The sequence below is a fragment of the Myxine glutinosa genome, chromosome 13 (assembly GCF_964187855.1).
Source record: "Myxine glutinosa chromosome 13, kmMyxGlut1.1, whole genome shotgun sequence".
Lineage (NCBI taxonomy): Eukaryota > Metazoa > Chordata > Myxini > Myxiniformes > Myxinidae > Myxine > Myxine glutinosa.
In genome coordinates, this window is record NC_136273.1 from 17,541,057 (window position 1) to 17,564,273 (window position 23,217).

The 23,217-nt window shown below is 47.4% G+C and overlaps 1 protein-coding gene across 1 annotated transcript in view; it reads left to right on the top strand.

Annotated features, from left to right (window-relative positions):
- TMEM9 (transmembrane protein 9) overlaps window positions 1-23,217 on the top strand; it is a 43,562-nt gene that overhangs the window by 19,435 nt on the left and 910 nt on the right. The window contains exon 4 of the mRNA XM_068133868.2: window positions 2,148-2,267. Within this exon, the coding sequence (XP_067989969.1) occupies window positions 2,148-2,267 (120 nt within the window). The remainder of the gene's footprint in view (window positions 1-2,147; window positions 2,268-23,217) is intronic.

The following is a 23,217-nucleotide window of genomic DNA, read 5'->3' on the forward strand; positions in this document are numbered from 1 at the left end:
GGAGGGGCAAGGGGGGAGTTTAGGAGTGGAGGGGCAAGGGGGGGATTTGGAGGGGAGGGGCAGGGGGGGAGTTTAGGAGGGGAAGGGCAAGGAGGGAGTTCAGGAGTGGAGGGGCAAGGGGGGAGTTTAGGGGTGGAGGGGCAAGGGGGGAGTTTCGGAGTGTAGGGGCAAGGGGGGAGTTTCGGAGTGTAGGTGCAAGGGGGGGGATTTGGGGGGAGGGGCTAGAGGGGAGTTTCGAAAGTGGATGATTAATGAAAGACGAACATTGATAACAAATTGGGTTTGTTGTGATTTTCAAGTTAGCAATCCGATTCAGAACGATTGAGGAGGGGTGGAATGAATGTGAATTTATACCATGTAGTGAGGGAGACGTATAAGAGATTGAATTTATTTTTGTTGACGTGGAATGAGATGGAGAGGAATTTGAAAAAAGCCTTTTAAATAGGAAGAAAAACAGCGTGTTGTAATATACCATTGAATAAAACACTGAAGGGGAAAGGTTAAACATATTTAAATAATATTAAAACAGGACCGTAAACAATCTTATATGCACAAAGTACCAACGGGGGGAGAGCCGAGAGGGACCACCACGAGTCACGTGGACAGGGCAAAAGGTGGATGGCAAGGAGATAATGGGGGCGGGGCGAACAGCACACCTGAACAGAAAGTACAGGATGAGACAAAGCACACGTGGAGAAAGGAAAATAAAAGTTTTTGGTTTTTTTTTTGTTTTTTTTTTGGGGGGGTGGGGGTATTTTAAATAAATATTTAAAACGTTAGACAAAGAGTATTATGTTCGGGGTAGAAGGGAAAAAACTAAGAGCCAAGTAAAACACGATGTAGGGGAGTTAAGTAAACAAGCACCGATGGGGGTACAAGGCCGCACATGAGCAGAACACGATTAATTAATTACGAGTTACAGGAAATTCAAACCAAAACTAACTATAAACAAACAATAAGGCATGGACGATAAAATAGCGAGTTGAAATTTGACAAACACACGAATGAAAAAATAACCGCTTTGGATGCCCGGAGAGAACCAGGCCTCAAGGTCGGAAGCTTCAGCAACTAGGCCGCGTGGCGCGAAATACTGGACTATTTTTTACAGGTATGAAAGATTAACACCGATAATATAATCTTCCGAGGGACACGCAAAAGGTACACACACGTAAGATAAATACCGTTTCGACAAAAATACAAATGTGACAATTACTTAACTTCGAGCGTGCGTGAAGATCGTGGAACAGCTTCGAAAAACCGTGACCGCCCCGACAAGATCTCGCGAGATCTCGACTGACTTCTGGACATTGAGATGTAGGTGCCATTGGTGACATCGCATCCCTCATCCTTCAGGCAGCAACTTCTTCCCTCTTCAGACTGAGACAAAATCACGACCTGGTCAAACATTTGGAATGTGTTTTAATCCTGAGACCACACACCCTCATCGCCAAACCTTCTCAGAAGTTGTCACTCAAATTATTGGGTCTCATTCTCAACAGTGATCTTTCTCGGGCAAACCACACTGCTCTCCCCTCTGGGCTGGCACCCCTGCCTCACACCCAGCTCAGCTTGACACTGTGAAAATCAAGACCTTCGATATCATTGGAATTCCCCATGATGAAGGTGAGTGTATGGGCCTATCATTTTCCCATCTCCGACAGGTCGGTGGTCTCCTTTCTGGTCTTGCATCCTCTGCCCTCTCCGTGCTTGTCTTCATCCACTTCCCTCACCCTCACAGGTATCTACAGAGTGCACGCGGTCCACCAGCATCCCCCCTTCGAGTGAAACTCCCAAAATCCAGGCTTACTGCTCACCTCCACTCATTTGTTCCTCTTTTCTTTCGTCTATGGAAGCAACCTCCCCAGTGTGTCCCATTCTTCTTTTCTTACTTTTTTGGTATCCAAAGTCGAGGCTCATAGAGGAGCTAGAACATAGATTGGATCAGAACATAACAGAAACACTACCTCAGGTCATCCCCCATCTATACTCGTGATCTCTTGTACCCCATTCCAAGCACTTCTCGTTACCAAGTTAATGTGATGCTTCATGAGTACAGGTATTTTTACAAAGTTGAAAGTACAGGTATATTATATTACTTTTGAGAAACCTGCTTATGTCATTGTTCTTTCTTTCTTCCGTCTTGCAAGGTTACCGTTATAATCTACCTGAGTGTAGTTGGTGCATTGCTGCTTTACATGGGCTTCCTGATGGTCATCGACCCTCTCATCCGCAAGCAAGCGGTGGTCACCCAAGCACCAATTACAGAAGTAATGCAACCTGTGCTGCTCATTTTGATAATCCATATTGTGAGGTGTAAAATCTGTAGCTCGGATTAAATGGTTCAAATGAAATTTGGAGCATTGATTGTTTATAATTTTGTAAGTGTTTTTGTTATAAGTAGGAGATTACTCATGTCTAAAAGTGTTGATTCTTTTTCAATAAGTGCTTCTTTATTCGGCCCTATTGAATTAATTAATTTATCCAGTCTACTAGGACTCTTATGATGATCAAGCCTGTAAGACATCCTCGCCTTCGGAAGGTAAACCTCAAAAGTTCAAATGGAAATGCAAAGAGCAAAAAAGGCATTCTTTCTTTAATCTTTAATTGATTTTTGCTTCGTGTATGTCCAACATTCATGTTGTTTATTTTTGGAACAATTAAAAATTCTGTCGAACTTCTCCCACTGCAAGTATGATTAAATGTTATATGGTTATTTTACCTTGAATTGTAGGCTGGGTAACTCCTTCCTCAATATTGTTGAAGCCATTAAATTCATCCGGTTGCTGCGCTCAAATCCCAGTGAGCCTCGTAAAAGTGTGGTGGAAGATCGCGGTGGCCAACTGATTTTTGCCTTCCTGGGCCGGATTACAGGCCTGTCCGCCATGATACCGTGCCTAGTGGGATCACGGAGCCAGACGATACACAGTGTTGTGTTGCAACAGTCGGACCGAGCATTCTCTAGCCGTAGACACTGCCGTATTTTGGGTGCTAACCGTCCAAATCGGACGTGCACAATTGTAATAGTCATCAGAACCATCCAAATTCACTTCAGAGACCAAGGGGTCCTCGTGTATTTAAAGGGAAATACTGGGCTCCCTTCACAAAAGGAAGAAAAAAAAAGTAATAACTAGAATGGTACTCGGTGGAGCGCAAACCTCCACGAGGCTGAACCGTTTACATTTTGTATCCCACTCATAGGCCAGATTTGCATCCGGACATGAACCAAACTCTAATCGACTTGTTTTTGTCACTGAACCAACTCGTCCGCCTAGTTTTGTCATAACCTGTCAATAACGTTTTTAAATATCGTTTTTGGCCCTATCTCTCTCGAAAGGTGAAGAATTTAATTTTTTTTAATATTGTTTGATCAGGATCTTCACCAGTTTTTGGCCCAATCTCTCTCAATGGTGAATAATCATTAAAAAATATTGTTTGATCAGGATCTTCATCAAAATCAGATCAATTCGTCCTTTGCACACCCCCAACCTGTCCACCAAGTTTCGTCGGAATCCGTCTTTTTGAGATATCCTGCTCACAGATAGACAAACAGGGGTGAAAACAACGTCTGTCCACCTTGGGTGGCAGAGGAAATTAACTCCAAAATGCTATACGTACTTATGGCGCTTTTCCACCATGGTACCGTACCGTACCGTACTGTACCGCCGTACTGTAACCAAAATCGTTTTTTTCGTTTTTCCATTGCCAAGCGAACCGTACCTAAGTACCCGTGCTAAATCTGGTTCCTGCTATGGATAGTTACCAAGCGAGCCGAACCCGGACCTATGGGTGGAGCTAGCAATACTGCAGACCGTTGATTGGTCAATCGCAATCGGCACAGAACCGTCACGCTATGTTCATTCTTTGTTTGCACCGACGAACAAGGCCCAAATCTTCATAATTGTCTTGTCGGTCTTCATTATTGTCTGCAAAAGTTTTTCTCTTTTTAGCTGTCGTCTTTCTGGCGTCTTTCAGCTTCTTCTCAAACACTTCCTCTCTTTTGCATTTCGCTAAAAAATTCATGTTCAGATAAAAGCAAAACCCGACGAAGAAGTAAAACACAGCTTCAAGTTCCTCCATAGTTGCAGAGCTCTTTCCAGTTTAGTGTCACATGAGTAACTAGAACGGCACTCAGTAGAGAGCATACCTCCACCAGGTTGGCCATATCACTCAATAGTGAAGAATCACTTAAAAAATTATACTAGCCGGATCCGGATCCGAATCTTCAAGAAAATTGAATCAATTCTTCCTTGTCAGACACACAACCGGTCCACCAAGTTTTGTCCAAATTCGTCCATAACTTTTTGAGATATCCTGCAATGTATCATTTTTGGCCCCATCTCCCAATGGTGAAGAATCACTTACAAAATTAAATAATTCTTATATCCGAATCCATATTCAGATCTTCATCAAAATCGAATCTCTTTGTCCTTGTCAGACACCCAACCGGTCCACCAAGTGTCATCCAAATCCGTCCACAACTTTTTGAGATATCCTGCTATGTATCGTTTTTGGCCCTATCTCCCAATGATGAAGAATCACTTTAAAAATTCTAGTATCCGAATCCGGATCTTCACGAAAATCTAATAATTTCGTCCTTGTGACATACGCTACATCTCTGCCAAATTTCGACCAAATCCGTCCACAACGTTTTGAGATATTTTGTTCACAAACAAACGGGACAAACAGACAGGGGTGAAAACATAACCTCCATCCATCTTTGGGGGCGGAGGTAATTACGTCACCACAGCGGTTGTGGGTTTTTTTCGTCACTTCAGAAAACTACGCCTATTTTAACAGTTGTGTTGTGCGATGGAAAAACGACGCAGGAATTACCGTACCGTACCGTTCTGTGCAATGGAAAAGCGCCATTAGTCAACAAACGAACTTGGACTTGATTATCTAACCGCTTGATTGACGCCTCTTTCTTACCAAAGGAGATAGGCAAGATAACGAAAGACAGGTTGGAAATAACGCAAACTGTGTTCGGCTGGACGTCTCCCAGTTGAGACCCAGGCAGGCAAGGAACAGCTTGTGGCCGCAGACAGAAAACGGCATTAACGGGGAGAGTAGGTGTGACTTCCTGGTTGGGGGTGTGTGTGGAGGTTGCAGCAGCAAAGGCCCATTCTGGGGGAAAACCCCAAGGCAGCTTTCTCAGCTGGCTCCACGTGCATCATGTGGCCTGTCAGAATGCTTAAATCCCTTAAAATAACATAAAAAGGAGTTTTAAGTGATGGTGGTTTTAGACATAAACATTGACGACAGGTATATGGCGTCTCTTTATACATAAAATGATGCATAATCTTGTATCACATTTAAATTACCTCACGCTAACACATGCAACATGGAAGTTAACTACCAGATTCAGTGGTGTAATGGTTAGCGCGTCCGCTCCGAGTCTGGAAGGTCAGCAGTTCAAACCCCGGCTGAGTCATTCCACAGACTTTTAAAATGGTGCGTGCTGCTTCCTTGCTTTTGCGCTCAGCATTTACAAGGATATAGCTTGGACAATCCACATCGGTTGGCATCCATGGGGAGGAGGAAATTCCTCCTTGTAGTGTGGTCAGTTATGGCAAAATACCCAACGAATATTTACCTGCTGGACAAAAGCACCAAACTTGGCATGTGTCTTCTATATGTACCCAAGAATATTTTTTTATGAGACAATCGTGACCTTGACCGTGAAGGTCAAAAGGTCAAATTTGGTCGTTTTCAAAGAAACGTATTATTCATTAGCCACAAACCGGGTCTTTCAAAAAACGAAGGTCCTGACAAAATCTAATTAGTTATTGCTCATTTGTGAGCAGTTAAAGATGGCAATTTAATTGAAAAAACGTTACGTCACCGACGAAAAAGTCTACTTTTCTCGAAATGTTTCTCCAAAGCCATGAGTGGCTACAAGATGTTTCGTACACGACAATCGGTGTTCACCATGAAGTTTAACAGGCAATAAGGTGAAATTTGGCGAGTTTTACTGTACATACCACAAGACTGGATGCTTGAGGAATATTGCAATTATGCAATAGGACTCATTTTTGGCACGCACATTTGCAGAGACTGGTGCACTTCAAATTAGCACGGAAGCAGCGGCAGACTTTGCATGGCATAGCACAGGCACACTTGATGAACTCCCGACATGCCAAGGAGACCTCGGGCTGCGTCATCCACAGAGGCTGCCACCCGCCATCACACCTGACCCATCCGAATTCTGAGGGGCACGTTGTTGGTCCTGTTGGGGTTGTGCTCATTGTCCATTTACCTGTCTGATATACGGCACGTCTGGTGTGGTGTAGCAACGCGTTCTGAAAAGAGGCAATGAAGATAAGAAAGTCAGAAAGTGAAATGAAATTGAGAATGCACATGCGAAAAATTGAGGATTCATTACGCGTCTGTCTAGTCGCTGTCTTGATATTTTCAATCTTACCTGTGTTGGTGGCAGTTTGTTCAGTGGTCTTGGTTTGGTCTTGAACATCATCATCCTGGCTTCATTGATGGAAGTTGTACTGAGTTTGCTGTCGTACAATAAGACGACAAACCTTTCCAGGACGGCAAAGACCGGCGATTCCGTTGTCACATTCAGAAACGGTTCTCGTGCTATAGCCAGAAAAGCATCAGTCAATTCGGGTAGCATGTCCCATACGCGCCAGGCTTTCTTCTTACTCGACCAGTGAAATCCAGAAGTGGTGTTACATCCAGTAAAGGCATGGAAGGCTGTAAACGCTTCGGCACGATCTCCGAGAGTAGCAGAGAGCGATCCTATGTCCACACAAGTGTAGTGGGCACCCATGCCAAATGCTGCCCAGAGCTGAAGGTCATCGTGTTGAGACCGCAGTTTACTGTACACGCCAAGAAGAATCACAACCACATCCGTATCCACTGAGCGTACTTGAATAAGGCTGTGTCCACTTTGCAGGGCGTCCAGGATGTGAACCACAATGCGCGTATCGGCCTCTTCATGATCACATCTGGCTAAATCGCTTTCAGCATCTTGCCCCGAAATGAACACAGAAATGCAAAATTAGAAACGAGAACGCTTTCACAAAATGTAGTTGGTAGGAAATAGTCATATAATGGTTTCTCATCAGAATTCCTAACCTGTCATAACAAGTCGTTTTCCAGGTGGAAGCGCCATCTTCGTAGCTTCAGCCGTGAGGTAGGCAAATAGTTCCTCTTTGTTTTCTGAAACTTTTAGGAATTCCTCCCACTTGGCGGGAATCTTAGTCTGGTTACCAACTTTGAGTCGGGAGCCTGTACCGCGCTTCTCGTGAGTTGCCTCCTTCAGACTGTCTTGAAGAAATCTATCCCAAACGACGTCAAGGCGGTTGGATGTACGGAGTTGTTGACATAGATATGGGTTGAATATGTGCTGAGCGTAATCTTGGAATGTTGACGCCGATTTTCTGGGTAGCGAATGAATCATTACGGCTCCATCGATTATTTTGCAATCATAGACGCTCGGTGGTTCCTCAGTCATTTTTCGGTAGTAGGCATTCGAGAAGCTGGGATTTCGTGGTAAAAAAACATCTTACCCTGATCAGAAATCGAAGGAGAATAGGATTTGCTTTCATGCGAAAAAAATTCCGCCATGTCTCCTGATCGATTCTGGACTGACACGTACAACTGTCCAAACACAGAAATATCATCTTTCAGTTCTGCCATCTTTATTTTTGTCTTGGAAGTCACTTCTTTTTTTTTTTTTCTTTTTTTTTTTTGTATACAAGATCGAGGCTCGTGAAAGAGCGAACATTAATCACACAGAAAGACAAACCGACACATAAAACATATAACATAGGGAGCGGTAGACAAGATGGGGAGAGAGGGGGAAGGACACAAACACAACATTTGAGAGCAGGGACCGAGAGACATGGAGACATCGAGAGATCTGAGAGAGGGCGAGGGCTTTGGGGGGGGGGGGGGCGTGGGAAGGGGGCGGTGGGAGAGGTATAAAACATATGGACACTGCCAGGACTTCCAGGAAAGAAGTTGGAATTTCAAACAAGGTGGATCTGGGGTGAATTAGCGGGGGTAGAAAAGATCAAGGTTTTGGATGGGGGAAGATAAGAGCTGGTGGTGAACAGCTGTTTTAAAGACCTGGAGGGAGGAGTGGGATTGAAGGGAGTGAGGGAGTTTGTTCCAGAGGCGGGAGAAAAGAGGAATGAAAGAGTGAAGGTGAGCAGAGAGCCGAGATTTCGGCAGTTTAACCATCAGAGGGTTGCTGGCAGATCTTGTGCGACCTGTAGGAATATTTGGGGGACAGAGCACAGAGAGAGCTGGGGGTGCAAGGCCGGAGAGGAGTCGGTAGAAGACAGAAAGACCACCTACCTGCCTGCGGTGAGTGAGTGAAAGGCCCTCAGAGATAGCTTCATCGTGGGAGATTCCAATAATTCTGAAAGCTTTGGTTTCAACAGCGTGAAGCCGAGCTAGGTGTGAGTCACTTTCGGTGTAGGTTTGAAGAGCTGGATGTTATTCCTCTTGATGGTTTGATGAATAGATGTCGACTTTTCGGTGAGTACATCCTTGACGAAATACTGGAATTTCTCATTCCGATCTTTAGCGTCCGTAGGCAGTCAATGGCGGTCTCCGAGGCACATGTTCGATTCAGACTGATCAGCCCAGGGAAATGGTCCGAAAACGGATTCCCCATATCTGCAATAGCTCGGTACAGAAGCCGAACTTGTCTATGAAAAGTTTTCTGACTGGCGAATCCAGAATCGTAATTCTCATCTGATAAGTCCGTAGTCAGTCCCAGATCCGCTTCAAATTGCATTAATAAGCGTGACTGTTCCGGAGCACACAAGAGCCATTGTCTCAACATTGCCGGGTTCTGAAGGAGACCAATGGCACCGCCACATCCCTTCACGATTTTATTCATTTGTTTGTGCGCCTCGTCGATCGGGATTGTTGAAAATTTCTTAAAAGTCTTTGCAATCACCCATCCGCCATTCTGGAATTCCGTCGCTACTTCGTCCGGCAGCAGTTTCATGTCCTTCAGATACACGGGCAACCACCGCGCGTAGTTTGTCTGATTGAATGCGAAAGCGAATGGGATTACCTCCTCCAATACTCTCAGAAAGAGTTGAAAGTTACGCTCCCTGTGCGCCTTCACCATGGTCAAAACGAGTACCTCATATCGTCGGACCAAATCCCAGAAATAGTAGGTCGGGTGCTGCCTGCACATGAGTTTTCGCCAGGATTCCAATGTAATCGTGTCGTCGTCCGAAGCCCCGTCAGCGATAAAGGCGTCTTGTTCCAGCAGAGACAAGCAGATGACAGTAACCTGGTGTGCGTGTCTGTAAGTATAAAGATGAGGAAATTGATTGTGTTCATAATAATAGAAAAAATCGTTAAGATGGAAAAAATCGTCAGTGTCGTCACTTTACAAACTACATACTCAGAGCAAACTCACCTGGTTCTCTTCAGATGAGAGACATTCAAGAATGACTCGGCAGTACCGGACCCCGTGATGTTTGCCTTCGTCAGAGCGTCTGTCCACCCAGAATGGTCAAGGAGATTTCCTGCGATATTCCAGAGAGACATTTCTATGTGTATCCCTCCCAGCATGACGACGAAATGTTCCGCACCGTATTCCAGAGGCCATTTCCATTGTATTGACTTGGCAATGGCATAGAGTGGCTGATCGACTGTAAGAACCGTGACCTGTCCAGGGTTCAAGAAATTGATGGCCGTTTTAACGACGTCCATACCATGTTTGATCATCGACGGTGTTGCAGACTTTTCGTAGAACAGTGGAAGCATAGCTGATATCGTTGTACAATTTATGGAGTCTTGGAGAGTGGTGTGGAAGGCAGACCATGTTACCATATCTCCCTGAGAAATTTCGCATTCTCGCATTTTTTGGACGCAGTAATCTATCCACTTGCTGAGCTCTGGTGCGGTTTCGCCAACTGTTTCCGTTTCTGCGGGCGTCAAAGATGGCTGGGTAGCGGGAGGCATGTACTCACATTTTGTTATGTTTGTTGGCACTTCCAAGACATCATGATAGCTCTTGAGCATCAGCGGCTCGGTACCCTTTGGTGTTAATCCTATCAGTTCTCTAACTTCACCGGGATTGGTTTCTGAAATCTTCTGGAACAATGAAATACCAGTGCCGTGGAATGAAGATGTAGCGGATGTGGAGGATAAATTGTGGTCAATATTGTCCAGAGCCGCGACAGTAAAAATCTGTTTTCTGAGCTGAACTGGGCACACGACACCGTCCTCAATGAATCGCTCACTCAAAGACAGCCATTGCCGACTCTATTTCCAGGGCACGAGAATAAGAAATGCTGAGCCCTAACTTGAAGAGGGCCTGAATGAGTATTTTGTCTCGAAACTGTGCGTGAATTCTCAGGCCAATATAGATCGGCAGCGGTGGAGGATACGTGTGCCTGTGGCCGTGATCTGTGTCAGTTCCCTTTTTCTTAGCATTAAGAAGTATTGTTTGACACGCGGTCAAACACGCTTGTGACTCCACTTTAGTTTGGTTCTTCAAGTCCGACCCATTCAAGATCATTGCAATCATTGACAGAAGAGACGTGGGTATGGCTTCCTTTTGGCATCCCGGATGAAAATTTCCAGAAAAGGTGAATTTCTTGTGTTCGAACAGGTCTCTGCGAATGATATTGGCAGCTTTCATGCGTGTACGTGCTTCTTCATCATAGTCCCGTGACGTCATATGGTCCTTCAGCAAGTACGATAGCGAATCTCTGTAAACTATCAACAAATTGCGTCCTTCAGAAACTGTCGTTGCTTCCGGAAAGTATTCCAGTATTTCATTCTTTAGTCTGCTCCGGTTTGTCAGCTTGTCTATACCGAGGTCACTAAGGCGAGCTTGATACAAGTCATACAATTCACTGAGTTTGAACACAACTTGACCGTTCATAACAGAGTTTTCAACATACGTGAAAAGTTCAACACGAGCTCGCGACTGGGACATCATTTCCGACTCATCTGCCGATGTCTTTTGTTCGTTTCTTTTCAGCGACCGATGGCGATTCCGAAACTTCGTGAGGCAATCGAAATGATATTTTGCTTCGATTGAAATCAAATCAGAACCTCCAGTCAATCGAGCTAATAAATCGCCGTCCTGCAATTCTGTGGCCATTTGGCGAATTTTTTTATCAGCACCAAAAGTCATGCACTCGTGAAGATCAGTTCCAACTGTACCGTCCCTGCCACAGAACAAACATTGTCGCTTTGTGTCGTCCACAGACCCGTGACGTTTGCTACGTTTTGCAGTTGCGGCGGCGTCGTCGAAGTCCAGGCTGGCCCATTTCCGAATTCGTTCAAGCTTTTGATCATTGAATTTTGAGTAGCACGGTTTGTGCCACTTCGCGGTGTTTGAGATCAGCTTGCTAACGTCCTCCGGGATGAAGGGCACATTTACTGGCATAGCTTCAAGCTCTCGGAATATGCGAACGTTCTCCAGGAATTTAGTATACGCTTCCGACTTTTCATCCCTTCTGTTGAACGCATCCAGCGGGCATCTCAGATTTTCCTGAGTTATCTTCTGACAAATCAGGCACTTATTCCAGTCGGTAGGCCGGCTGGTCTTGGCCTCCGCGAGTAACTGAAAGAGACCAAAAGATACAATTAATATCTCAATACAGAATTGTATCCCAAAAAAATTTGTTTAATAAAATACTTGTTTTGTTTTGTGAAAATTCTGGAGCATGCCCCCGAACCCCAGCAGCTCGAGGCGCCCTGACCTACTCATCTAAAATATCTGCCACCCCTCATAATAAAAAGTTCCTATCCACCCATGAAAAGGTTTGAAGAATTGATAGAAATATGTAATTATGTAATTTAACTACTTCACTTGAAATAGCTAATTGCTATATAGAATATATCCATCAAAAAAGCAATTTCTGTCAGGTTTGCTGTCACAACAGGGTTTGAACATGTAATTCCTTGCCTAGGAGAAAGATGGGTGTTTTAAGCATTCAGTCTATTTTTCTTTGGGGATGGTATTTTTTTCAAAACCCCATTTGGAGAGTCGCGAGAGCAAAAAATAATGGTAGGATGACTTGCCTCACCCCCCCTCCCTTTTTTACATTCGGGCCCAAAATTTATCGTGGTGGGAGGGAGGTTAACAGAATAACTCCACATAGAGCACATAAATGGCATATTATAAAGCTGAAATGGCTCATGTGCAGACCCTTTTCGCCAAATTACTTCCCTGCTACCCACACCCGCTCGCTATGGGTGTAACAACATCGTTTCTTTTCGGAAATAACAGAAAAAAATCCAACCAAAAAAAACGTCTTGTTCGTCACATATTGTCCACAACAGATGTGTATTTAGGATTAAGACTCACAAATACTACGTAATACATCAGCTACATCAGCTAAACAGCTAGTTTTACTAAATCTGAACCTTCAAAATGTCTCAACTGCATCAATAAATACTCAAAACAATTCAAAATTATTCAAAATCGCACTTACCGCCGCCATTTTGCGAAGAAATGCTCTGCCTCCATCGGAAAATGAAGCACGAAAAGGGCGTTCCCGTCGGTTCCGCACTGCGGCGACGCCCATTTTCCCCTACCGTACATAGCGCCCTCTTGTGGGCGTATAGTAACCGATCTCGATTGTCTCCTCATTGAAATTGCTTGTAGGCATGATAGGGAACCCACACACAAAAAATGGTACTTTTGTCCAGCAGGTAAATATTGTTCCCTTATCTGACCACACTATTGGGAAATGCCCCGCTGAGTGTGGTGAGAGAAGCAGTGCTTCTTTGTTGTGACGTCACTGGTACCCAGAGTATCCCGGGAAGTGATGTCTCTTCCCTCAAGCTCAGTGGTTGTGTTAAGTGTTTGTCTCGTGTGTGTGTGTGTGTGTGTGTGTGTGTGTGTGTGTGTGTGTGTGTGTGTGTGTGTGTGTGTGTGTGTGTGTGTGTGTGTCTGTGTGTGTCAGAGGATCAGCATGACCCCAATTAGGGCATATGGGTGTTTATATTTACCGGTGGTCTTGGGAGGGGGGGAGAGGGCACAGGTTGTCTATTTTAATATGTATCGTGTAAGTGCCGCCTCTAGGTAGGAACAGGTATTCCAAGTCTCCACCCTTTACAGTGCAGTATTCCTGTCCCCACGTTTTCTTGTGCAGTGAGGTGTTTTGAATTATAAGCAGTCGGCATGTTTTTGCTTCATTCACGTAACCCAGGTTATTTATTTTTATTTTCGGGTGTGATTGAGGCATCTGTCAATTGCCTGTACACCACCCAATAAAGGTCTGTGTCAGAAGAACATGTTGAATGCTTGAAGCAAGATCACCCGTAGGGCGGGTACTCTGTTAGTTCGAAATAATAAAATTTTATTCAAAAAAACCCTAAAGTTAGCCCCTCCAAGTCATTCCTACAACGGATAATCGAAGAATCCAGTGAGATTTATTGGTCTCGTGGTTGCACCAACATTTTTGTGACGTGCGATTATTGAAACCTTGTATTATCGATGGTTAATAAAATGATTTATTTATTTTCAGTGGCTACTGAGCTGACAGGATGGTCTAGACGTAGCCATACTCGCCTCAAAACATGGAGCCTGTGTTTGAATACCGACCCAGCTATAAACTGTCATGCCGGTGCTTCACAGGCATAGTGATTCATCAATGTGTGCAACGTCCCTCGGATGGACGTGAAACGGGCATCCCGTCTGCTGCAGACATTCATTTGTGGACGTTAGAGATCCCGCGGTGTCCTTCACCAAGAGTAGGCAAGTTACCACCGACACCATGAACAAATTACAAATTCCTCCCTCAACTAGCATCCGTGATATGGGCGCCATCTTGGTAAAACCGAAAAACTTTGCACCTCTATATCTCCGAAAGAGCTGCATAGATAAAATTGAGACATGCCTCATCGTAATGAACTATCCATGTGGAGTAACATATTGTTAGGGTTTTGAGAACCCTGCACTTTGTAAATTGTTGTAAATATACCCCTTTGTGAATAATTCTTTTTGTAAATACCTCCATTCATTGTAAAGGTCAAAGGTCGTCCCCTAGTTAGTCCACATTGCAACACGTAGCGAACCATAGGCCCTTTTCATAGTTATTTCGTTATTATGTGTTCCAGGTAAGGCTGTGTTTCCAATAGTTGACTACATTGCATCAATCAAATAAGATAGGCCCCCTTCAACTTCCCCAATCGTCTCTTTAAAGTGCCAGTAAGGCGGCGTTCGCCGCCGTTGCATTGGGCTGTTTCGTTGGCATCACACCGCCAAAACTCCATTACGCACGAGGCCAAGAACGGAGAATAAGGGGGGAGGAGCCGCCGGATCACGGGCGTGGCACCAACTCGTCATCAAAGGTGGAGTCAGAGAGCCCTTACCAACCAACCAGCGCTGAGGTGAGCGACCTGGTAGGCGTGCCCTCGTAGCCCGCGGTTTGATTTCGGGGAGGGCAATAAAAGGAGGAGTGAGGGACTGCTTACGCAGATGAGTGAGGGAGCACGAACCGAGAAGTTGGGTGGAGTTGGAAGAGAGATGCGTAAGGAGGCTGGTGACCGAGGAGGAAGAACCAGCGCTGACGACCGGGTTTTCGCCGCTGAACCTAAGCGAGGGCGTGCACGCGAGACACCAACGGCGTGCCGCGATCCCCGGCCCTCCCTGCCCGCCCGCTCTGTGGACCGTCTGGCCCTCTCATTCTTCCAGCCATTCCTGCCTGCAATTCCCATTCGTGTACGTGAGTTTGTGCTGTCTGTATTGTCCTGGGGATAAGTTAAGCCTGTGTAGATAAGTTTGCTCTGTGTCTTCTTCTTCTTCTTCTGTATATTACTTTCGTCCCCCCTCTTCCTTTGGTTTGTTGTAAATAATTAATAAATATCTGTTCCTCCTTACTTTTGGTTTCATTCTTGTCCGATCGCTTTCGTGATTTCTTTCAATTGAGTATCTGTGGCGCGATTTTGGCCGAACCGCTTTTAATCGGGTTTAGTCCATTGCTAACGGCTTGGATTCCGGATTGCTAAACCGCTCGGCAAACTCCATCTTGTCCGGGATTCGAGCAGGGCCATCCACCTGCTTTGTGGAGGGATTGGCGGAGGTGTCCGGGAATCCCTTGACCAATCACCTTGGCCAATCCCATCCCACAAAGGAGCGGGTTAGTTCCAGGAACGGAGACGGCCAGCTTAACAAGACAAGGGGATTAACCCCCCCTTGCTAACGGGAGTGCCGTGCTCCGGTTGCGTAACAATTGGTGTCAGGAGTGGGATTGGACCTGAACCAAATTTTTAAATCCACCTTGAAAAATTTGGTCAAAATTTGGAGCGGCCGAAATTTTTATTAATACCCCAAATTGAAGTCGCACCATGGATAGTCAAGGTGATCGGATGCCGGTAGGGGAGTTAGAAGAGGAGTTAGAGGCAACCCAGGACTCCAAGGAGGAATTGGGAGAGAGAAAGGAGGAGAGGATGTGGTAGAGGGGGTGTCAGGCGCACAAGATGGCGGCGCTTCACACGAGGTTAGAGGCGCACAAAATGGCACCTCGCACGTGGCTGCGGCAGCCAAGCCCGCGGCACCAGAAGACTGGGGCCTATTGATGGTGCAGATGAGGGCCTTTATGGTCAAGACGGGCGAAGACCTGGAGAGGAACAGTGAGCGATTGGGAAGCCAAATTGGGGAATTGAGGAATGATATGGGAAGTCAATTTGGGGAATTGAGGAAAGAGATGGGAGACATGAGGGCCGATAGTGAGGGAATGGAAGATAGAATGGGTGGTCAATTGAAGGAAGTAGGGAGTAACATCAATAAATTAGAAAGCAAATTGGAGGGTTTAGACAACAAATTTGAGGGGTTAGACAACAGGTTGGAAGGGCTGGAAGGTAAATTGGGGGGCCAACTGGAGGACGTGGGTAACCAAATCAGGGAAATTAAGGATGGGTTAGCGGGGTTGGAAAATAGAATGGCCACCCAGGAGAACCAGATGGAAGGGGTGAAGAATGGGTTAACGGGGTTAGAAAACAATATGGAAGGCAAATTGAGGGAAATAGGGGAGCAATCCGCCCGGGCAGTTAAACAAATGGGGAACCAGATAGAAGAGGTAAAAAACGGGGTGGAAAGTAAATTGGATGCCCAAAGAAATGATTTGGAGCAGATGAGGGCGGCATCTACCAAAGAGATGGGAGAGATGGGGGCGGATATAAGGCGCGGAGTGGGCGAAGAGGTCGCGGGGGTACGCGAGGAGGTAAAGCGGGGTGAGGAGCGCATGGAGAAAGAGGTGAGGAACAGCACGGCTAGGCTACAGGGGGGCATAGAAGACCTGACGCGGGGAGTAGAGCAGCTGACAGTGGGACAAAAGGAGTTAGGGGAGCAGGTGGAAAAGAACACGGTGGTAATAGGGGGGTTGAAAGCGACGCAGAAGGAAATAAAGAAGGAATTAATGGCGACAAAGAAAGAATGTCAGATGGTACACGAGGGGTTGACAAAGAGGTTGGACGGGGTGACAGACGATGGAGACAAAAGAACGGGAAGTCAGGACGCACATAGAAACGACCAAGGTGGCCTTAGAGGGAGAAATTGAAGGGGGCACCGGGAAATAAAGGAGGTGAAACAAAAATTAGAGGAAGTGGAAGAGGGGGTAAGTGAAATGAAGAAGAGACGGAGGGAGACTAAGAAGGAGAAAAAGGAGGAGGTGATGGAATTGGTGCAAGGTCTGTGCTCACAGCATGATGATGTGCTTACTGACCAAATAAAGAGTTTGCAGGTGGCGGAGGAGGAGCGAAGGAGAAGAGGTGCCGAGGTGAGTGGCGATATGCTCTGGAATGTCTATGGTGTGAGGGGAGATTCAGCGAGCTTGGGTGTTGGTCTCGACCCGGGCATTCGTGAAAGGCCGCTGGTGAGGTGTGCGACTGGTGCAGAGTGCGTGGAAAGAGGAGGTGTGCGAGGATGTCCGACTATGGGGAGTGCGGAAGGTATTTGTGAGCCAGGGTGTGCGGCGGTGATCGGGTGTGTGCAAGAATGCACCGCCATGAGTGGTACGGAGTATGTACCGGGAGAGAGTGCGCGAGAAAGGTGTGGAACGGAGGTGTGTGTGAGGAAAAAGTGTGCGCCGAGGAGTGAGTGTGCTGTCGAGAGTGAGAAGGAATGCACGACAGAGTGTGGTGGTGAGAGTGACACAGAGAGTGAGTTGGTGGTGGCGCGGGTGCGGGAGGGCACATTGAAGCACGTGATGGGGTGTGCAAATGAGTGCACACCCATGGTTGTTACAGGGGATGTGACCGAGGAGTGGGCGCGAGGTGGTGTGTTGATGAAGTGTGCGAACGACGAGTGTGCGAGGAGGTGTGCGGAGGTCAGGTGTGTAACGAAGTCTGTGAGAAAATTGAGTGTCCCTGGGTGGTGTGTCAGAGAAGGTGCAATGACGGAGTGTATGGAGACATCTGGATGTGTGAATAAGGATCAGAACGCGTGGTGTGAGCATGCAAGTGAAGCATCGACGTTAAACGGAGCAGCGGTTAGACCGGCGTTTAGCCGACATGAGCCCTCGGTCCGTGCCGGCCTTTGGGTACTGCGGGAACCGGCGAGGGTCGTAATCACGGCGGTTCCAAAAGAACCGCCGTGCACGATCCGGGCCGGGCCTTGCCCTGCACGGTCGCGTCCGCGCTCTGCTAAGCGGAGCGGGCGGCCCGGTGCGAGGGAAGGTAGGAAGGGTCGGGACGGCGCCTCCTTGTGGTTGCGGCGTTACGGCCGGGCAAGATTGGGCCATTGGGCGGGAGACCGAAAGGCTCCGTGCCGAGGTGGACCTTGGAATCTCGGGCCGAGCAAACCTCCTCCCCTGAACCGAGTGCCGGACGGACCCAACCGCGGTAGACAAACCACCCGCATTCATCGATCGGCTTTGCGAAGCCGAGCTTTGAAAATCTAACGACGCACCGAGGCTCGAAGTTTAATGGACATTTGGTAGGGATAGGGAATTTGATTGGCAGTAAGGATTGGCAAATTTGATTGGAAAGAAATTGGATGGGCAAAATTGATAGTGAGAGATGTCCGATGTAGAGGGATAGCAAATCCACCATCCCTCCCATACCCGGGCACATGAGCTATAGATTATGGGGTTATGGCGGTGCAAACCAAGCCAGGGAGGGTTTGGATAATTGTTTTGGGAAATAGCTGACAATAGGTAACTGCAGAGTTAAGTAGCGACATGTACCTGTAGAGGGGACGTAGAATAGCCTAGTTGGATTATAACGACGAGGGAGCGCAATAGTATAAGGGGTGACTGGGAAGCGCGAGTTTCAGAAGGGGGGTAGTCAGCTCAGATGATGCAGTGTGGTTGTGGTGTGGTTTATTGAATGAGGAATTGGTATGAGAGTCTTGCTGGTGAGCATATTGAAATGAGGAATTGAGAGGCAATGCTCGGGAAAGATGTGTGTGTGAGCGGGGGAAAATCTGAGTGCCTGAGGCAATGGTTTGGAGAATTGAAAGTGATGGAGCAGCGTATGGTGAAAAGTGCGATTGTGAGTTGTATTGAGCGAATGGTCCTGGAGGAAGGAGGGTGCAGGGAGCACCAGGTGTGACGGAACAGGTGTGCAAGTGAACAGGTGTGCAAGTGAACAGGTGTATGGAGAATGGTTGTGTGAAATAGCTAGTATGGAATGGATGGTGTGGAGTGAGTAGTGTGGAAAACGTGGAGTGGAGTGGTTGGTGCGAAGGGAGTGGATGGGGAAGATGGACCCCCTTCACGAATACCCAGGGAGGGTAGTTTAAGAGTAGGTAGAGGGTATCGGTAAATTGTGGTGGATATTGGCATCTGTGGTGCGTGTGGTAGAATGGTGTTTGGATGGGTGCATTAGTGACGTGGAAATGGCTGGGCGTGTGGCCTGTTAGTGTGTATGGTTAAATGGGCACTCCGCCACTGTGAGGATGTCGGCCAGGTGAGGCCGCAGGTGGGCTCTGGGAGCCGGTAGAGTTGTGAATGGGGCCCGAGGATCCGGAGGACGGACCCGGGTAGCCCAGTGCCAGAGAGGGCACCGAGTGGGGAGAGCGCCAGAGGGCCTTCCCCAAGTAGATAGGTTAGGGTAAGGAGCAGGTAAGCTCGGAGGCAACTCCAGTGGCGGGGGTGTGCAGGTGAGCGGACCTGCTGGGAGCGCCACACGACCCAGTCCTGAAATTGTGCAAATGCACAGGGAGTTGAATCGGGGGAGTGAGACCCCAAATTGACGAGCACCACAGTTTGGTCAATGGGAGTTCGGTTTTTAGAACCGCATAGAGTAAAGTGGCCAATGGTTTTGCAGGGAAAGACCCCGGGTAGTGTAAAGAACGTTAGTCATTTAGAGGATAGTTAGGATTGAATTCTCCTCGCACCATCTGCAGCCACTCACCTGAGGTGGTAACAGAACTCCACACCATGGTTTGTTTATTTTTGTTGCAAATGTTTTGGGATGTAAGACGCATCATGACATGGGTGTGACATTGTGCTGGTATTCCATCTCTTCCTCATTAGGAGGAATTGATGAGGAATTTGAATTGATGGCAAATTTGGTTAGAAATTGGGATTGTAACGAATTTGGTATTAGGGGAGATATGGGGAAGACGAGACGTTGTGACAAATTTGTAATTGTAAATTGTTGTGTAAATATGGGGTAGCAGGCAAGGGTAGATTAGGTGACGGGACGGGAGGGACGGGTGGGGGAGGGGGGTGATGTACCGTTAGGAACGGGCTTTCTCCGCTTGCTCTCCATGCGCACCTCACCTCTGCATTGCCTTGTGTTGATGTGTACCCTTGCACCCTTACCCATCGCTGACTCTGCTTTGTCTTCCTCCCCACCCATGGACACTGAGGGGAAGCCGCATCTGTGTGCCCGAGCCGCCGCTGCCAGCTGCCTGGACCGATGCACCACTTTAGGAACCGCACGACATGCGGCCTAGCACCACCTTATGGACCTCACGACTTGCGGCCTAGCACACCCATATGGACCCCACGTGTTGGGGCCTGGCCCCTCTGCTGGGACCGGCCATGATGGCCAGATAAAAGTTTGCTTGCGGACCACGGGGAGGTGGCCCCCTTTGCCATACAGGTGGACCACCCTTAGTTGGCCCCTGTTGGCCATAAATAAAAACAGTGGACACGTTTTGTGCTTTTTAAAATTATTATCCTCAAATCGGCCGCAAGCAACCAAGAGTCAACATCAAGAGAGAACATCCGGAAAAAACATCGGCCAGCAGAGGGAGCAGAAGAAAGAAGAACCGTGCAACAGTTGTTTTTTTATTGAAATGTATGACTGTGCACTGGATGGTGCTTGCTATGGTGTTCTTGGTGCTTGCATGCTCGGGGATGCATTGCAATATCAATTCTGCATCCCCGGGCATGTGAAGGTGGTGTATCAGTGCAGTGCATGCTTTTCCTCTCTCCCACAGGGTTCTTTTTGTTTCCCAAAAATGACAGGTCCTGGGTTGCAATGTAAATACAAATAGTGTCTTGTAAATAATGCTCCCTACCGTAAATGTGTAGTTTGCGAATAATTCTGCAATTCGGTTATTCTGTGGGTGTGAATCTGTTAGGCAGGATGCAACGTGGCAGGGGGACATACTTAATTGTGTATAAAATTGTCGCACTCAGGGTAAGGTTAATAGTAGAGGGGTATTACACCTGAGTGTCACATTAAGTTAAAGTTTTTTCGGCCCGGGACGTGCCTCGAGGAATGAGGGTGCTGTGTTAGGGTTTTGAGAACCCTGCACTTTGTAAATTGCTGTAAATATACCCCTTTGTAAATAATTATTTTTGTAAATACCTCCATTCATTGTAAAGGTCAAAGGTCGTCCCCTAGTTAGTCCACATTGCAACACGTAGCGAACCATAGGCCCTTTTCATAGTTATTTCGTTATTATGTGTTCCAGGTAAGGCTGTGTTTCCAATAGTTGACTCTACGTTGCATCAATCAAATAAGATAGGCCCCCTTCAACTTCCCCAATCGTCTCTTTAAAGTGCCAGTAAGGCGGCGTTCGCCGCCGTTGCATCGGGCTGTTTCGTTGGCATCACACCGCCAAAACTCCATTACGCACGAGGCCAAGAACGGAGAATAAGGGGGGAGGGGCCGCCGGATCACGGGCGTGGCACCAACTCGTCATCAAAGGTGGAGTCAGAGAGCCCTTACCAACCAACCAGCGCCGAGGTGAGCGACCCGGTAGGCGTGCCCTCGTAGCCCGCGGTTTGATTTCGGGGAGGGCAATAAAAGGAGGAGTGAGGGACTGCTTATGCAGATGAGTGAGGGAGCACGAACCGAGAAGTTGGGTGGAGTTGGAAGAGAGACGCGTAAGGAGGCTGATGACTGAGGAGGAAGAACCAGCGCTGACGACCGGTTTTTCGCCGCTGAACCTAAGCGAGGGCGTGCACGCGAGACACCAACGGCGTGCTGTGATCCCCGGACCTCCCTGTCCGCCCGCTCTATGGACCGTCTGGCCCTCTCATTCTTCCAGCCATTCCTGCCTGCAATTCCCATTCGTGTATGTGTTTGTGCTGTCTGTATTGTCCTGGGGATAAGTTAAGCCTGTGCAGATAAGTTTGCTCTGTGTCTTCTTCTTCTTCTGTATATTACTTTCGTTCCCCCTCTTCCTTTGGTTTGTTGTAAATAATTAATAAATACCTGTTCCTCCTTACTTTTGGTTTCATTCTCATCCGATCGCTTTCGTGATTTCTTTCAATTGAGTATCTGTGGTGCGATTTTGGCCGAACCGCTTTTAATCGGGTTTAGTCCATTGCTAACGGCTCGGATTCCGGATTGCTAAACCGCTCAGCAAACTCCATCTTGTCCGGGATTTGAGCGGGGCCATCCACCTGCTTTGTGGAGGGATTGGCGGAGGTGTCTGGGAATCCCTTGACCAATCACCTTGGCCAATCCCATCCCACAAAGGAGCGGGGTAGTTCCACGAACGGAGACAGCCAGCTTAACAAGACAAGGGGATTAACCCCCCCTTGCTAACGGGAGTGCCGTGCTCCGGTTGCGTAACAATATTGTCGCGTTCACCGGGGGGGGGGGGGGGGGGATTAAGATCCGCCAAGGTGACGGGTGGCCGATCGAGCTTTAACTCCGAGACGTTCACTCAAACAATGGCGGCTCTTCTTTACACGTGCGAGATGGGAGGTTAGCGAAGCTCTTACCTGCACGGATTCCACTGGAGCGTCCTCAAACCGCAACAATTAAACAAGACAGGCACGGAATTAAAATTCACCAAATAAACAGGTTTAATAAAAATAATGCCAGGGAACAAGAAATGTGCAGTACTAAAATTCCTATTTGGAGCGCCCCCACAAGGACTCGTAAAACAGCACAAGGGGATAAATAACTGAAAAATAAATGTGTTTGTGTGTACTCAGCTTTGAGCGACCCTCAAACTCCGTCGGCCCTCGAACGGGTCTCCGAGTCAGTGCGTGGGAAAACAGGCCTTGGCGCGCAGTCCGTTCCCGCCGCTTCTGCTGAACGTGAAGCGAGCAGGCCTTCGTTTCATCCTCATACCACGCTCCATAAAGCACCAAGGTCTCTCGGGTGCACACAGCAGTCACAAAGTCAGCACCAACGAATCGGGGAAAGGATACGTCCGCTCCTCCATGCAGCCAGGAACAGAGTCAGCGCGCGAATGCCACTGCCAAAAGCGAGCCCGGAATACTACCGCACACGAGGAGTACCCAGCGCAAGAGGGAGTAAATGGCCGTCTTCAGCCTTTTTGTTCCCCGGTCTTGAACGTCATCTTATGACGTCCGCGTGCGCTCCAATCAGAGTCCATCTCATCGCTCCATCTCATCGTGCCTAATCATCACCCCTCGGGGCGGGGCCTCACGCCCCTCCTGTGCCCTTGTGATGACTCGGTTGGCAGCGTCAGTGGCATTGTTCATATGTCTGAATCCACTCAGTTTATTTAATGTTTATAAATACGCACCGTTCGCTTGGCTGCTAGTGTGTGTAGTGTTGTGCCATAAGGAACAAGGGAAAAATCAGAGGTCATTTACATACAGGGGATTTACCCTTAACCCCTAAGTTACATAGCACAAGAGCCACCCTCATTATGGCCACACTTAATCCGAACACACGGAGCTGACTTGTTACAGGTTTCTTCTTCTTCTTCATGACAGTCGGAACACACTACCTATACAAATCCTACCTGGCCGAAGGTATTTCATTGCCTACCCCCATAAAAGTAACAATATGTTAATGATGATGTCATAGGTGCCTCCATTATGACGTCATAATTCGACAAGTACAAAACTTCGTCCGATGAAGATGAAATTTATTGTG